General features: G+C 58.1%; 1 protein-coding gene across 6 annotated transcripts in view; it reads left to right on the top strand.

Moving 5' to 3' along the window:
* SFXN5 (sideroflexin 5) overlaps positions 1–16371 on the top strand; it is a 115063-nt gene that overhangs the window by 88254 nt on the left and 10438 nt on the right. For 5 of the 6 annotated variants that reach the window (XM_026483060.3, XM_044392282.3, XM_044392272.2 and 2 more), the window contains 3 exons: positions 2654–2769; positions 4783–4868; positions 10872–10989. In XM_026483060.3, coding sequence (XP_026338845.2) covers positions 2654–2769; positions 4783–4868; positions 10872–10989 — 320 coding nt within the window. The remainder of the gene's footprint in view (positions 1–2653; positions 2770–4782; positions 4869–10871; positions 10990–16371) is intronic. The other variant, XM_044392288.3, reaches the window with a different exon arrangement.

The raw sequence follows: 16371 nt of genomic DNA, 5'->3' as shown, positions 1-16371 counted from the left end.
GGGACTGGTTGGCCACCACCTCCAAATACTCTCTTCTTTGTCTCCTGCACCAGTGCGTGCGCGTGCGCGCGCGCGCACACACACACGCACACGCGCACACGCGCGCGCGCGCGCGCGCACAGCGCAGGACTAGAGACGTTCCAGCTGTCCCCGGCTTCCCCTGACCTGGTGGGGGCTTGGGTGCAGACGCTGACATTCCGTGTGAGCTCAGCCAGTGCCCAGAGATCCCACAGAGATGCTAAATGCAGCACCTCCTGTCATACCCAGGGAAGCCTGTAAGGGTGGCTGCGTCGGGTCGCAGAATGAGCTGGTGGCGCTGCCTGAAGGCAGGTGCTCATCCCCTGGACCGCGTGCCTTTAGCTTTGCCTTTCCTGCAGCGGTGGTGGTGGTGCGGTGCTGCTGTGGCAGTGATGTGAGGGGTTCTCAGAGGGCAGAGATCAATGCCTTTCAGGGCAGAATACCCCCATATCCTCTCCAGTGGTTTTGTTGGGTCTCCTGGGAACCAAGGGCCTGGCAGCCCCGGAGGTGTGAGGGATGCAGAGTGTTCCTGCCGCCACTAGAGGGCGAGTCACTAACACACAGGCCAGGTGTCCACTTCCCAAGGCCATGCTGGGGGCCCTTCTGGGCCCTAAACCCTGGGCTGGGGGCACCCAGGTCTGGCAGGAGTTTGCCTCTGGGGGTGAGGAGGGGGAGATTCAGAGCCAGGACTGTAACTCAAGCCCAGCTGGCCCCAAATCCAGTCTCCCAACCTCTCCTTCTTTACCTCCGGTTCCCCTTCGCTTTCTGTCAGTCTCTGTGGAAGACAAGGGTTTCTCAACGTTTCGGACTAGATAATTCTTTGTGGTGGGGGCTGTGCATTGTAGGGCGTTGAGCAGCACCTCTGGTCTCTCCACACGAGATGACAGTAGCCACCCCCACCCCAGGTTGTGATCATCAGAAATGTCTCCAAACCCTGCCAGATATCGCACGAGTTCGCCCCTGGTTGTGTGAGGCAGGTGAGCGACGCTGCTGTGAGGGCAGGAGGGTTCCGGTGCAGAAGAGGTCTGCCCACGGTTACCACCGCGGCTGAGTGTCGTGTGCAAACACGAGAGCTACTCAAAGATGGCATATGTGCTGTAAATACATTTTAAAACCGTATTTGGTCTCCTGCTTTTCTTCTGCAAAGACTGCGGAGTGTCTTGGTCTTCCCCTCTGTTTATCCCACCTCCCCACTGTATTGAAACGGGAGACTGAGGCTCCGAGACCCTCCGGGTCTCAAGCCACCCCTCACCTGCAGCACCCCGTCCCCCAGCTGCAAGCACCCTCGCCGCCTGCTCTCCAGCCTTGGCTCAGGCACCAGGAGCATCTGTGGTCCTCCTCCCACTCCACCTGCCCACTAGGCCCTGCAGCCCTGCAGCTCCCCAAACCCTAGTGCCCCCCCACTGGAGGGAGTGGGGAAGCAGCAGGTGTTGATGCTAATCAGCGTTCACAGCCCAGAACTGCAGTCGCTCCCAGGCTCACACACTCCCCAAAATTAAACACTCATTATACAAAATTAATTGACATTAATTAGCAAAAATTAAAACTTTAAACACAGCAAGGCGCTTTTGGGGGAGGAGTGAAGCAGGCGGCCTCCACATTTGTCACCCCCCACTCCCCACCCGCCCACCACCCTCAAGTCCCCCCACTTTTATCCTGGAGCAGGGTTGGAGGAGGTCAGGCAAGGTCAGGCACTGCACCTGCCCTGCCCCGGCCCCGGTCCCAGCCCCCTCGAGTTCCAGTTGAGAGGAGCAGAGGGAGACTCCTGGGGCTAGTCACCAGCTGATGGGTGGCCCCCCAAACTCTGGCATCCAGTGTTTAACTAAGGAGCCAGGAAGCCTCCCTTCAGCCCAGATCTGTCATGCTCTCGTAGCCAAGGCAGGGAACCCAACCATCTGAAGCGAGACTGTAGTAGGTCAGCCTTTGGCTCTGCCTGACCACGCCCCCTGACCCCCATCCCCGAACCTTCCCATCTCCTGGGTACCCAACAGATTAGCTCCGTCCCACTTTGCTGTGTGACCTCAGATAAGTCGCCCCCCTCCCCTGAGCCTCACTTTTCCATCCATATGATGAGGGGGCGGTGCTGGGGGAGCACTGAGGTTCCTGCCTGCTCTGGCACCTGCTGTCAGAGAAGCAAATCTCTGGGAACTTGATTCGCTCTGAGGAGCAAAGGGCTGAATGCGGGGAGCTGCCGTCTCGAGAAAATACCCGGAAAGGCAGCCCGAGGGACTGAGGTGCTGATGGTGGAACATGGGGCACTGGCGGGCGTCTTCAAGCCAGGGAGCGTTCACTTTGCCTGCCTGCCAGGCCCACCCCGGGGAAAGGCAAGCAGCTCCCTTGATAACCAGTCGCTCTCGAGCTCCTAAACCCTGTCCCCTTCCTCCCTCACACGGGCTATTTTCCGCCTTTGCTCACCAGGTTCTCAAGGGCCCCCGAATCCCTCAGCAGGCTGGTGGGCAGATGGGCAACAGAACCATACCTTCACCCACCGCGTCTGAACGCTGACTCGACACCTACTCAGGACTGTTGCTGCTGGGGGCAGGGAGGCTTGGGTGCAGCCCTGTGGCCGTCTCCGCCAGCTAGAATGGCATCCTCCCCTCTCACTCCTGCCCCCCTCTCCCCTCTCTCTCTCCAGCCAGTGCCAACATCTGCAACGTGGTCCTGATGAGGTACGGGGAGCTGGAGGAAGGCATCGATGTCCTGGATGGTGATGGCAACCTCGTGGGCTCCTCCAAGATTGCAGCCAGACACGTGGGTCATCCGGGGGCTCAGGGGGCCAGTGGGGAGGCCAGCGACTGGGAGAGGGCTTCATTCCTCAGGGGTTCTGTGCACAGCGCCTTTGCTTTTGTCCTCTGGATCTGCCCTCCTTGCCCCACCCTGCCTCCCATCTGCATGAGCCGTGGGCCTCCAGGTCTGGTCCCAGCACAGTCCCTCCTTCTTTCCATCCGTCATTGCCACCGCAAGATATCCCACCTCTTGTCCCAGTCCCTCAGGACCTGGCTTCTCTGATCTGTTAATTGGAAAGGGCAGAGGAGACCCCCAGAGCTTTCTTTCCCCCACTCCGGGACCTTGGGCCCTGCTCCCTGGGCCGTCATGGTCTCGGGCCACAAGAGGAAGGTGGGAGCCGGTGGCTCACTGTTCTGTGCTAATAGGTGCTTATGCAGGTGCCACCTCACCAGGGACCGTGTGTGGCTGAGGTGGGAGTCTGGGGAAGAACAGCTTGCTGCAAGAGGGCCCTCTATCATCTCTCACTTCACCAGCCTCACCCACTCCAGCAACTAATTTTTTTAGAAAATTCTAGTCCGTTTGTATATCTCTCCATGCTTTCCCAGCCTTCGTCCAAGTGGTGATGAGTGGCTTGTCTTGCTCTGGATTCTGAGCGCTGGCGGGGCGGCGGGGGGGGGTGGGGGTGGGGTCAGGCGTGAGTAGCTGAGTATTCCCCTCTGCTCCAGCCGCTGTCCCTCATCAGCTGCCACGATGGGCCCCAAGCCTCACGTCTGTCAGCAAGGCCTTCTCCATAATCCCCTGATGTGGGAAGACCCTTCTCTTGTCCCAGTGCTCCCCTCCCCACTGGTCTCCGAGAAAGTGAGTGCCCCTCAAAGGCTTGTGAGGGGCCCCGGGCTTGGGGGTGCCTGGGCCCGCACAGCCTCCTCTGCTTCCTGTGCTGGCTCTGGACACCCCGATCATTCCCACACCTGTTCGGGAGACTGGAGGGACCTTCTCCCAGGGCTTCCAGAGGCTGCTCATGAAGGACCCAGGTTCCGGGAAGAAATTTTCAGGCCTGAACCTATCCATCATTAAAGGGGATTTGGCCTCGATTTCCTACCTGACCCCAACCTCTCATCCAACCCTAGTGTTGCCCCGGATGTGCTGAGAAGGAGGCCAACCATGGTAACTCTCCTCATGGTGCGAACAGCAGGGAACCCCCAGGCTCTTCTGCAGCCCTGGGCCTCCCTCACCGTGGCTGGGTCAGCCTCTTGCTGTCTAGGGGAAGGCTCCCAGGGCCTGGGAGCTATGAGCTGTTCCTCGAGCCTTCTCTGAGGGCCAGGAGCCCATGGACTTGAAGGAACTCCCCACAGGGACCATCAGGGTGCAGAACAGCCTCTGAGCTATGCCTTGACCATGCCCCCACTCCCCAGGAATCCCGGGGGAACTCCCAGAGCAAGGACCCAGGCAACCCCATATGGAGACACAGCACTCAGCCGAAGCATTTCCTGCTTACAAAGCCGACCTCTTGTCACTAAGAAAGACTCTCATCCAGAGCCAGGAGATGCAGGATCTTCCAAGTCGTTGTCTTTAAGGGGTGTCAAAAAGAGAAAAAAAAAAAAATCCCAGAATCTCTGTCCTCCTTCAGCACCAAGAGCCTCACGCGGCTCAGCAGGCCCCAGCTGTTTGCTCCGGTCCTCCCAGCGCCTGCCTTGTTTTTTAGAGCATCTCGAGTCCTCCATATGCTTCCTCCCCAGCCCCTGTGCCCGCCACCAGGCACCTCCCTGGGCACAGGCCCCTTCATGGGGCCGCTTCTGTGTTGCCACCCCTCCCCCACACGTGGCAGGTGACAGGGATCTGCTCTTTTCAAATCTGTGTGGTGGGAAGATGGGGGTGGCTTTTTTCTGGTGTTTGGAATAAGGCTTCGTGCGCAATTCCATGAATTATTCCATCCCGCCAGATGTGCTTAGCAGCGGTGCACACACCTAGAGGCTCCAGAGAGGTGGCTGTCCCCCACCCCAGGAGCTCTGCTCACCACAGCCTCCGCTTGCCCCTCAGGCCCTGCTCGAGACGGCGCTGACGCGAGTGGTCCTCCCCATGCCCATCCTGGTGCTCCCCCCGATCGTCATGTCCATGCTGGAGAAGTGAGTTGGGGCAGCCAGGAGAGTGGGGCCACCATTGGGGAGGAGGGTGAGAGGGAAGGGGGACCCGTCGGCCCTGGGCAGGGCACAGGGGAGCAGCTGGCAGCCTGCCCTACCCCTGTTTGCTCAGACACTCCCAGACAGTGCTTCTGGAACTGTGCCGAGAGTGTTCCCGGACTTGTACTGTGCAGGATCCTGTGCGAGGGGCTAGGAGGGATACCCGGATGGACAGCGCTGGCCCTGCCCTGAGGGCTGACCATGCCGGGGTGTGTGTGTGTGTGTGTGTGTGTGTGTGTGTGTGTGCGTGTGCTCTATTAGCACACAGTGTGGGACCCGTTGTGAAGAGAAAGTCTGAGGATTATGGTAGGAAGGCTAGATTTGGGGTCAGGGCCACCCTATTCAGGCAGCCAACCATGAGACAACTCACTACCTCAGTGAACCTCAGTTTCTCGTTTATAACATACAAGTAGTACTAACCTCCCTGCCTTCCTCCGAAGCATGTTCTGAGGACGTGTATTTGTCATGACTGTAAAGATAGAGGGGAACACGATAGTAAGAACAGTGATAGAGTGATCCTAGTAATTAATGAGCGTGAGGTTGAATCTTGCAGCCAGAAATGCTGATGGAAGGGCAGGCGAGGGGCCGAAGGGAGTGACCAGAGCTGACCTTCACACAGGTTTGGGCAGGCTCTCAGGGTGAGGGTAAGTCTGGCAGGATGGCAAGGGGCAGGGAAGGATTGTAGGTGGGGGCAGCAAGATGAATTCAAGCCTGGAGGTGCAGAGCCCGGCTCGCACAGGCAGAAGGGAGGCGGTGAGCACTCCCTGCTCTCCTGGTGGCCCGGCCTGGGACAGGGCACCTCGAGGCATAAGGACAAGGTCGGGGTGCTCTACCTGGGGCTCGGAAGCGGGACTTTCCTATATCCACAGTACGAGTTATAATGACAGCCAACATTTATTAAGCTCTCGCTCCCTGCCAGTCCTCTCTCAGCCAGGTCTCTGCCCAAATGCCAGCTCCTCAAAGAGTCCCTCCCTGACCACCCCATTGAGACAACAGCACCATGACTCCCTCTTCCCTCATTGCCTAGTTTGTATTCGTAGCACTTAGCAACATCGGGATTCTTGACCTAGTTGTCTGTTATCCGACTGGTGGCCTAGAGTGCCATCTCCGGGGAGGCAAGTGCCTTCTTTTTAGCTATTGCCCTACACGGCATCCAGCATCTAGCACAATTCCTGGCACATAGTAGATGCTTAGTGTTTGTCGGACGAATGATCTCATTTAACCATCACAACAGTGCGGCGAGGCACGTATAATAGTCCCATTTCACAGATGAGGAAAGCAAGGCACAAAGAGGTTATATCATCTGCCTATAGTTATCCAATAGGAAACGACAGCGCCAGGAGTGACCTGGGAGTGCAGCGGCAAAGCTGGGCTCTTCCTACCGTGCGGCTGCCTCAGGGCTTCAGATCACATCACGTGATCAGCATGTCTTTGTGTCTCGCCCTGCGTGGAGCCAAAAGAGGAGCAGATTTCGGGTCCTGGTCTCAGGCAACCTGTATTTTGATAAGAGAGATGGGCATGACCCATACACAAGTCAGCTGCAGGTGGGACTGGGCAGTATGTAAATGGGCCCAAGGTGGCCTTGAGGGGCGGGAGCACTGTGGGCCCGTCAGCAGGGATGGCTGGCCCATTGGAGAAGGGCTGCTGCTGACTCTGAGAGCAGGGGAGGATTTCTGTGGAAGGCCGGCTTTCTGGGCAGCGTGTGGGTCCATTGTGTGGGGAATTGAGGAGTCTAGGCAGACAGAAGCAAAGTGTGCTCGCAGGAGCCAGCTGATGTGGAGCCCGGAGCCCAGTCGAGGAGATGATCCCTTCCTCGCCAGGGAAGAGGGGGAGTCGTGGGAGGGACCCGGGCAGCGGTGGGGTGTGTTGAGTACCAGGATCCAAGAAAACCAGTCTCGTATGGGAGATCCTGGGAGAGGATTTGCTTTGGTGCCCCCGGCCCTTGTGTCCATAGCTGCCTGGTGAACCGAGGCTTTCCCCGAACACCAGTGACCGCGAGTACACAAGAGGAGACCACCAGGCAAACGAGGAAGCTAGGGCTTCTGTCTTCAAGGCTACTGAATCCTGGGCCTGGAGTTTTCCGGGGAAAATGTCTGTGATGCCTTTCCAGTTGGCATGTGAGTTGGGTTTGCTGAAAGTGGGGTGGAGTGATGATTAGTTTGGGGACTGAAATAGCTTGGGGACGTTGGGTGGGATCGTTCTAGTTCTGTACCGCCCGGCCTGGGATCTGCCCAGAGTCCAGGCTGCCATGGATCCGGCTCAGTTCAGAGTCTGAAGAAGGTCCTCAGGGGGGCGGAGACGGGTTGGCCATTTGGTTCTGGCCGCCCTGTATTTGGTCAGTCCTTTTCTGACATGCCTGAGAGGGTCTCTGAGGAAGAGGAGGAGCCGAGCTCAGGATCCCTGAGCAATGTCAAGACCCAGTCTGTGCCCTCGAAGACTTCTAACCTCACATCGGTCCACACATGACTGTGTGATGGGAGGGGCAGGGCCATGCAGCAGTGCCAGCGAGACTCCTGGGAGGAACGTGAAACCTGGGTTCCCGCTCCAGCACTTGTAGGCCGGGCTAGTCGAGGAGACTCCCTTGGCCTCAGTTTCCCCCCGGGGAACGGTGCCATGGCCCTCTTCACTGCCTCCTTTGCCAGGGCTTTGCATTTCATGCCCTCCAGGAGTCTTTGCCGGGGCTCCGCCGAGCACCCTATAGCCTTCCACGCAGGGGTGCTGGTGGCAGGGCCTCTGCCGAGATGGCTGATGGGGGAGGCCGCTCCTACCCTCTGGGAGCCCAGCCTGGTGAGAGAGTCAGGACAGCCAGGGGAAAAAGACAAAAGAACACTTACAAAGCAGCCTACTTGCAAATTAATGGAGTGCAAACTAAGATTGCTCCAAGTGCTGAGGGAATGCGGCCGTGGGGAGACAAGCTGTTGTGTGGTGCAGCGGCCGCCTTGCTCTGCCTCTGGTCTCCGCTCCTCCTCACCGAGACAGGTCCCTGGGGTTCCTGCCAGCAGAGGGAGGTGGGACGGAGCCCAGCATGGCCAGGTGTCCCTGTCTCCAAGACCGAAAGGGAAAGTCTCCAGTCGGAGACAGAGGGGCCTCTACCCCCAGCCCAGAGCCCTGGGGGAGCACGGAGGGTGCACCCCCCTCCAGCACATGCGCTGCACCCTCCGTTGGGCTGAGGGCTCCCACCCCAGCTTTATCCTCCTGAGGAGGAAGCAGGTGTTCCTCCCGGGCCTGGGAGATCCACTCCCCATAATGCGGCCAACTCAGGCAAGTGCAGCGGCTCTCTCCCCCCAGCCCTGCAGGCCTCGCCCTGGAGTTCGCCTTCCAGCCAGGTGCGGTCTCAGCAGGGTAGGGGTTCAGGCCATATCCTCCACCGTGGTTCTTGAGGCCGCTTCCCAGCCTCCCGCATTCCCTGGGCTCCGGGTCTTTCCTTTCTCCAGGCATTCGCACACACGCACATCTCTCCATCTGCATATTTCAACTCCCCCAGCTGCCTTTCCGATCCCTCCCTGCCATTTCCCTCTCCTCCTCCCCTCCCCCGTCCTGCTGTGTTCACTCTCCCTGCTCAGGGCTGGGACTTCAGGGGTTCCTGTTTGGCTGAAGTCTCGGGGCTGCCTGCTTCCTGAGTCCGGAGCACAGGCCTGGGGCTTCCTGGACCCCTTTTCCAGTGCAGATTTCAGCCAGCCACCCCTGAGAGAGGAGCCAGGGTCACAGCCCCATGTGAAAGGAGGCTGTCCAGGGTCCCGGCCAGGAGTGCCTGAGGATTGAGCCCATGGCCTGCTCCCACCTGCCAGGAAGGGAGCTTCACTCTTTCTCCCTGTCACCCTCTTTACCCCTGGTGACCGTCCAGTCTATGCTGCCAGGGACTTCACACCCTCCTATCCCTTTCCCCCTGCTCTGATTCCCCAGCAGGCACTGAGGTTCCAGTCACTGCCACAACTAGGCAGGAGGGTAGCCCCACCCTCCACAGCCTCTTCAGGGCAGGGGGGCGCCTACGTAAGTCTGGAGAGTGAGCAGGGGTACCCCACCTCCTTGTGCTGCTGGAGAAGTTGATCCCAGTTGGAAAGGTCTCAGAGCCCATTTCGGGTGTCTGTGACTCCCAGGGAAGCCAGGAGGCCTTGAGGCTGAGTCAGTGGGGGGTGTGAGGCTCACCTGGAGGAGGGGGAGAGGATGGGGGCGCTGGACTAGGCTGAGGGGAAGGTCAGCTGGGTTAGAGCTTGATCTAGGCACCTTTGCCCTGCTACTCTTAACCATGTGGAACTGCCCTCTCCAGTAGCTCATTGCAGGCTCAATTCAACAGCTGGGCAGGTGGCAGGGTCTGGGCCAGCGGGAAGGGCCAGAGGACAGCGTCACCAGGGTCCTCCCTCCTTCTGGCACTAGCAAGAGCACAAACAGCAACAATAACCCACGATTACTGAGCACTTTCTGTGTCCGGGCCTTTTATTTGCATAGAATTTATAAGTCATTGGAGCGTTATTGGTACCTTAGCCGGAACCTCCTAGGCCAGAGTTTCTCAGAAGTGTGGTCCAGGGATCACCTGTTTTAGACTCATGGAAGGTTGTTTGAAATGCAGATTCCCAGTCATAGTACCAACCGAATAGGGATCTCACTGGGGTCAGGGCCCTTGGGGGTCTGCATTGTGAATTAGATGCCTAGACACCAAAGTTTGAGAACTATGGCTCTCAATTTTGCTTTTGTCTGCTCAGGGCCAGGTCCTCTTGGGATTCTTGTCCCAGGAGGTGAAGGTGGGGTGGGGTTTGCCTGCCCCCACACTGAGGCCCTGCCCCCAAGAGGGCCCCTCACCTGCCTGTGGCCACAGCCAGCCCTGTTCCAGCAGGAGAGGGGCCAGAGCCTGTCTATATCCTCTTCATACCAGGAGCCAGTCCCAGTCAGGAGGCCGACACAGTTATTGGGGTCAGATTTAGTGCCCACCCAACATCTCCTGGCGAGTAGTCCAGTCACCCAGCCTGCTGGCACAGCTACCCCAGCCTCCCCAAGTAGAATGCTTGGCGGTCTCCGTCCACGGGCCTGCTGAATTATACAAAACGTAAAGCTCTGATGGGCCATGCGGGTAAGGTGTATTTGCCAGCGGGCGTGGCCCTGCTCTGTCTGGAGAGCCTGTTTTATCATGGTGTTGAGGGGTCCAGGGCCTGGAGGGAGGCTTTTCATATACTTCTCCCACCCAGGAATCCTGTCATGGGGGGTGGGTGCCAGCTGGGACACTCTGGGCAGGACACTGGCAAAGGGTTCTGAGGGCAGGAGCTGGGAGCCGCGCGGAGCGATAGCACTCACAGGGAGTCAAGAGTCCAGGCAGCAGCCCCACCTGCCTCCTGCAGATGTGGCTGTGACCTTGGGCAAGTCATTGCCCTTCTCTGTGGCTCTTGGATCAAAGCGGACCAGGTGGTCAGTGGGGTGTGTTCTGTTCCCATACTCAGCTGCGTGTATGCATGTGTGCATATGTGTGTGTGCCCGTGTGCGTATATGTACGTGTGTGTGTGCGTGTGGGTGCCCTTTGTCTCCTCCCCTGGGCCTGGCTTCTACTCTGGTTTGTTCAGTATTTTCTTATGTGCTGCCTTTGAGGACCATCTTTCTCGGCTGTGTCTCCCCCCAGGGGCGGGGGCTGACAGCCTCCTCTCTTGTCTCTCCGATGTGTGGCCTTCTTTGCACAGGGCTGGACACAGGGTGAAATGGGTGCCCTCCAAGTACTCATTCATGATGTGCAGTTGAGAGTTCAAGCAGCAGTGTCCCCCAGAGCAGGGCCTGGGGAAACGGTGCCAATTGGGGAAGGCCCCAAAGACAGAATTCCACCACAACTATTTAGCTACGGGCTGGCACTGGCCCAGGACCACTGGGCTGCCTGGGCCCTGGGACTCGGAGTGGGACCCCGCATGGTGGCTAGCAGCCCGCTCAGCCTGTCTTCTGGTCTCATGGAGCTCCTTCCTCTCTCCCCCACAGGACGGCTCTCCTGCAGGCACGCCCCCGGCTCCTCCTTCCTGTGCAAAGCCTTGTGTGCCTGGCGGCCTTCGGCCTGGCCCTGCCGCTGGCCATCAGCCTCTTCCCGCAGATGTCAGAGGTCAGTGTGGGGAGGGTCAGTGTGGGGAGGGCAGGGCAGGGAGGGGTGCGGTTTGGCTGTTCATTAACAAACACTTATTCAGGGCCAGCTCCTTAGCCCGGAGCTAGGCACTGGGGTCAGAACCACGAATGAGACAGGTTCAGGCTCTGACCTCTCCTGAGCTGAGGACCGAGCAGTGACCATGTTAATTAAACTGGACTAGCAAATGAAGGGTGAGGACAAGGACGGGACGAGTCCAGCGGGATGCGGGAGGAGACAGTAGAGGGCCCCAGACCCAGCCTAGAGGGAAGTGGCATTTCATGGGGCCTGGAGGATGAGCTGGGGTTGGCCAGGTGCCTGGGGGAAGAGGGGACACGTCGGGGTCACCTAGCATAAAGGTTCTCAGGGGAGGCAGCACACAGCATGTTCCAAGAGCTGAGGAAAATCCATGTCACAAGCAGAGAGTGAGCAGAGTGACGAGGGCCAGGCGAGGGGGCCCAGGGCAGGTGGAACTGGGCACTGGGAAGCCAAAGCGGAGAGGGTAGGTGTCCTCGGAACGGCGAGGCAATGGAGGACTGCAGATTCCTGACTGTGAGCCTGGCTGGAGCTCTGGAGGAGAAGGAGCCATCAGGAGGCGGTGGCAGGTGTCCAGCAAGAGATGGTGGCGACTTGGACCAGGCTGCTGGCAGTGGGCATGGAGAAGTGGGTCCTTTAAGGGAGAGTTAGGATTATGAGGGACTGCAGTGGGGGAGGGGAAGGGACCCAGCAGGGTGTGCGCCCAGCTTGCTGCTTTCAGCATCCAGGCCGATGTAGGCACTGCTGAACAACTTGGAGACCCGAGGAGGGGCGGTTTGAGGGAGGATGGCATGTTGAGTTGGACGGACACGCGGGGTCCGTGGAGGACTGTGGAATGCGCGAATGGGGCTGTCCTGTGGGAAGTGGGCTCTGGGTCTAGAATCCAGGAGAGAGGCCTGGGCTAGAGGGACGGAAGTAAGGCCACCCGCATAAAAACGGTCATGGAAGCCAGGGGAGCCCGGGGAGGGGTGATGCCTGGGGACCAGCGGCCAGGGTGGAGAGGGCAGAGCTAAGTGGGGTCCGGAGGAGGCAGACAGTCCTGACAGGCTGAACTCCGCAAAGTTGAAGAATGTCCATTGGGGTCCCGGGCAATGAAGGCAAACCCTCTCCCCAGCGGTGGACACAGCTGAGGGGTGAGGAAATGGGGTGGCAGGACTGACCATCTGGCCAGAGGCTTGGCGCGCCAAGAGGAAACAGAGAAATACACCTGCAGCTGGAACAAGAGGTGGGATCAAGAGACACTTTTATTTGCTTATTTTTGCCTTTTTGAAATGAGAGAGACTGGAGCTTGTGTAAATGCAAAAGGGAAGGCACCCTGGGGAGGAGGAGAAGACATGGGGAGGAGGAGGACGGGGAGCACAAAGTCCGTGAAGTGGTCTTCAGAGGGGGCGAGGCAGAGCCCAGGCCGGGGATGCTAAGGATTTGCCTTGGCTGCGGACAGCCTGCTTCCCCACTTGAGCAGCTGGGAGGCAGGTGCAGCTGGGGATGGTGTTTGGGGGTGGGGAGGTTAGGAAAGCTGTTCTGATAGCTTCTGCATGCTCATGACCAAGCAGAGAAGGAGGAGAATGGAGGAGGGGGAGGTGAGAGGTTTGAGGACGATGGAGACATTCAGAGGGGAGAATGGGAGAGAGAGCTGACCAAGGAAGTCAGAGGAGCCCGGTAGGCAGGGCAAGGGGTCTGCAGAGGGGGTGGCCGAGGGAGGACACAGGTCTGGGGGGTGGTCAAGGCCCATCTCTCTAGAGGTGCTGGGGGCTGCAAGAGTCACCGGGTTCACCCAGCAGGTTTCGTCCGGCTGGGTGGGGCATTTGGGGAGTAAGCCATCGGGAGGAGCAGTGGGCCCCCGAATCTTAGGTGGGTGGGGGTGAAGATGGGCAAGTAAGCTGAGTGGGGAAAGCTTGATGGGGGACAGGTTCCTGGAGGGAAGTCAGAAATGTGAAAATGAGGGGCCTGGACTGTGGGGACTGAAGACCCAGGGTCCTAAGTAGGAGGTGGTGAGCCAGCCTCCAGGCCCTGAGATCCTGGGAAGGTGAGGACTGGAATCACTGCCCTCCACTGAGCCCCAGAGATTTAGCAGGAAACGGGGACGGGGCGAGGCTCCTGTCTTGGAGGGCCAAGGCACACTGGGGCGGGGAGCCTGGTGTGTGATATGTGCCTGGAGAGCCCTCATGCCCGCAGCGCCCAGCCTTCCTGGGAAGCCAGGGATACCTCTCCCTGTACGAAAGCTGAAGAGCTGTTACCTGTTGTCTGGGGACTCTGAATGGAGCCAAGGGCTCCAGATTGCCTGAAAGTTGTGAAGATGGGAGGGAGGGCACTTCCTGGTGGTCTTGGCATCCCCGTTTTGGAAGGGCTGCCCCAGCACTCCCCAAAGCAGCGGCATCTCTCTGCACAGTCAGGCTAAGCGCACAGCTCCAGGCGAGGGTCAGAGGTGCCTGGAGGCACCACGATGTTCAGCAGCTTCAGGAGGCCTTGGCTCTACCTGTCTGCATGGGGAGGGACCCATGGCAGAGAAGACTCACGGTGCAGAATCAGGCACTGATACGTGGGAAGGATCGCTCAGGGTCATCCAGTTTACCATCCTCCTGGCTCTGCTGGGGAAACGGAGGCCCAGAGCAGCCCAGGCACCAGCCCAAAGTCACAGAAGCCAGGTGCTGCTGTAAGAGGAAACCCCAGAGGCCCCCTCGCAGGCCAGAGCTCCCGGGAAATGCTGCATCTGTTGGTTCTACAGGATTTTCTCTCCTCCCTCAATCATCTTGCCTGCGATGGGCTAGTGGAGAGAGGAGGGGGCTGGGGGCCACCCTGTTGGGGGGAGGGGAAGAGTCTCAGAGTGCTGTGGGCCTTCGGCAGGTGTTCCTCTGGGGCGAACAATGGAGAGATGGCCACAGTCCACCCACCCAAGCCTCTGGCTGTAGCCACAGGAAGTGGTCTCCGGGAGCAGACCTGGCCTCACAGAGGCTCCCTGTCAAGGTCCAGGCTCCTCTCTTCCCTCATGCCTGCCGCAAATAGGCATGGAAATTAGTTCTTCTGAGTGTTTAACCAAAGTCCCTCTCACTGAAACCCAAGCCTTTTTTCTAGGCTGGGAAGAACATCATCACTGCACGAGAAGTGTGTTCTCTGAGAAAGGGGGGTAGGGACGTGGCCTCAGTGTCCCCTCCTCACCTGCATCCCCTCTACCAGAATGCAGGCCGGCCTAGGCCGTATGGGTGTTTTGAGGCCTATCTGTGACCTAGGACACCAAGGCCATCAGCCAGTTGGCTGAGAGGACCTCATTCCCCCCCATTCATCCTCCCAATTAATTCTCTCTAACGAGGTACTGCTCCTGCCTTATGGGAATCATGTCTCACATCCCGGAAGCCGGTGGGATTTGCCACAATACGTCTGGACTTGCTTGGGCTGACCCATCCTTGCTTGGGGTGACCCAAGAGCCACCAAGGTTGTCAACAGGAGTAATAGCTGGAACACTAATTAATTAATTAGGGGACTTGGAGATAGAGTTTAGGAACTTGTTTCTAGAATGGCTGGCCTGCAGTGATTGGTGTGGAGTTTCCAACCCACTAACCCCAGAGGTTGAGGAAAGAACTTCAATCTTCCCTACAATCCCTGGGAGAGAATTTTGTCTGCTCTTGGTAAACTCATATTTCTGCCTATTAAAATGGTGCTTATTTTAAAATGCAAATTGCAAATAATAATACTAGTGACCACTTGCTAAGCGTCTCCCAGGCCAGCCAGCATGCTGGTGACTGCATGACTTCTCGTATGAAGTTCTCCCCATGCCCTTCACGTCTGAGATATTAGTGACTTTTAAAGGATGTTACCTAAACCGTTAGATGTCTGCATCTCAGACTCAGGGGAGAGGTTGTGGCCAGAGATGTGGAACCTTTGGTGCATGGGGGGAGCTGAAGCCAAGGAAGGGATGAGCTCATTGTGGGAGGAAGGAAAGGCATCAGGAAAAGGCAGGAGCAGAGAGGGGCAGGGGGAGGACGCTGATGGAGTGCCTTCATGGACCCTGAGGACAAGGGTGTTTCAAGGAGGAGGGGCTCTCCACAAGGTGAGCTACTGAAAGGGGGACCAGGAGTTGACGAGATTAGCAGCTGGGGGAGTGTAGTGGGCAAAGCCGTCTAGGAGGCCAATGGTAGTCAAGTTCCTCTGTGTTCAGAGAAGTGAGCTCATGGATGGGAAACCACTGGAGAAGACCAAAGAAAGTTTCACTCCCTGGGTGTTCCATGAGGTGGGGATGGGAGCCTGGAGAGGGGCAGTATGGGGAGGAATGCACAGGAAGGGAAGCACATGGCCCGGGACAGAAAGGCATGGCCCTGAGTCCAGTAAGTAGAGTAGCCTGCTTGGTTGGGGAGGGGAAATGGGAGTCCAGAAAATGACCATCCTATGAAAATAGGCACCAGAATTATTTCCTATTTACAAATGAGGAAACAAATGAGGCATGCTTTGCCCAAGGTCTGAAGTTGGTAATGATGGAATCGGCTCTATACTCATAGAAGGATTTTGTACCCCTCCCCAGCCCACCTCCACCTTACTATACAATGGGAAGGCTTGAGTCTAAGCCACAGATGGCTCCCTGCTCATGTATCTGTAGGAACATTCCAGCACCCTCAGCCAGCCCTCCTACCCTTCAGGGAGACCATGTTCACAGGGACCCTCTGCAGTAGGTGTCTGTGCCTTTAATCTATAACCCAGAGCTGGGCCAGCAGGTGGGGCAGGGAACCTCCTTAGGAAGTTGGGTGTGAGAACAAGGGCATAAGGGATGGCCTTCCTTCCAGACCCCAGGCCTGTCACCATGCAGGGAGTGTCGGGTCTGCCCTGGCAGACCCTGTGACCTGCAGGTTAAGGCTGTGGGGCATTGGCCAAGGCCGGCTCAGTCAGGCTGGGCCCAGGCATGGACCTATCCACACCTAGATTCTCTTCCCTACCCCAGAGATCCTAGATTGCTTTCCCCTTCTTCTTGTACCTGGGAGGGCCATGTCATAGCCCCTGGTCTCAAGAGCCTCCATTCTGAGGGGATGGACAGAAAGCCAACGAACAAGAAATGTCAGGTGCTGGTATAGTAACAGGAAAATAAAGTGGAGGCTGTGCTGGGGTTTGCCTGGGGTGACTCAAGGCTCAAGGTCACATGGATTGTGGAGACCTCCTTGGCATGTGGGGCCTGATTTGTGGTGGCCTTTCTGGCCATGCCCTCTCTGGAGATTGGGGCCCTGGTTTCCAGCAAATGTGGTCATCTCTGTCTTCCCCCAGATACATGCATACCACACACAGACACACACACAGACACACACACACACACACACACACACACACACACACACACACGCACTCTGT

The sequence above is a fragment of the Ursus arctos genome, unplaced genomic scaffold (assembly GCF_023065955.2).
Source record: "Ursus arctos isolate Adak ecotype North America unplaced genomic scaffold, UrsArc2.0 scaffold_8, whole genome shotgun sequence".
Classification (NCBI taxonomy): Eukaryota; Metazoa; Chordata; class Mammalia; order Carnivora; family Ursidae; genus Ursus; species Ursus arctos.
The sequence above is the reverse complement of the archived record's forward strand: the minus strand, read 5'-3'. Positions and strand labels throughout refer to the sequence as shown.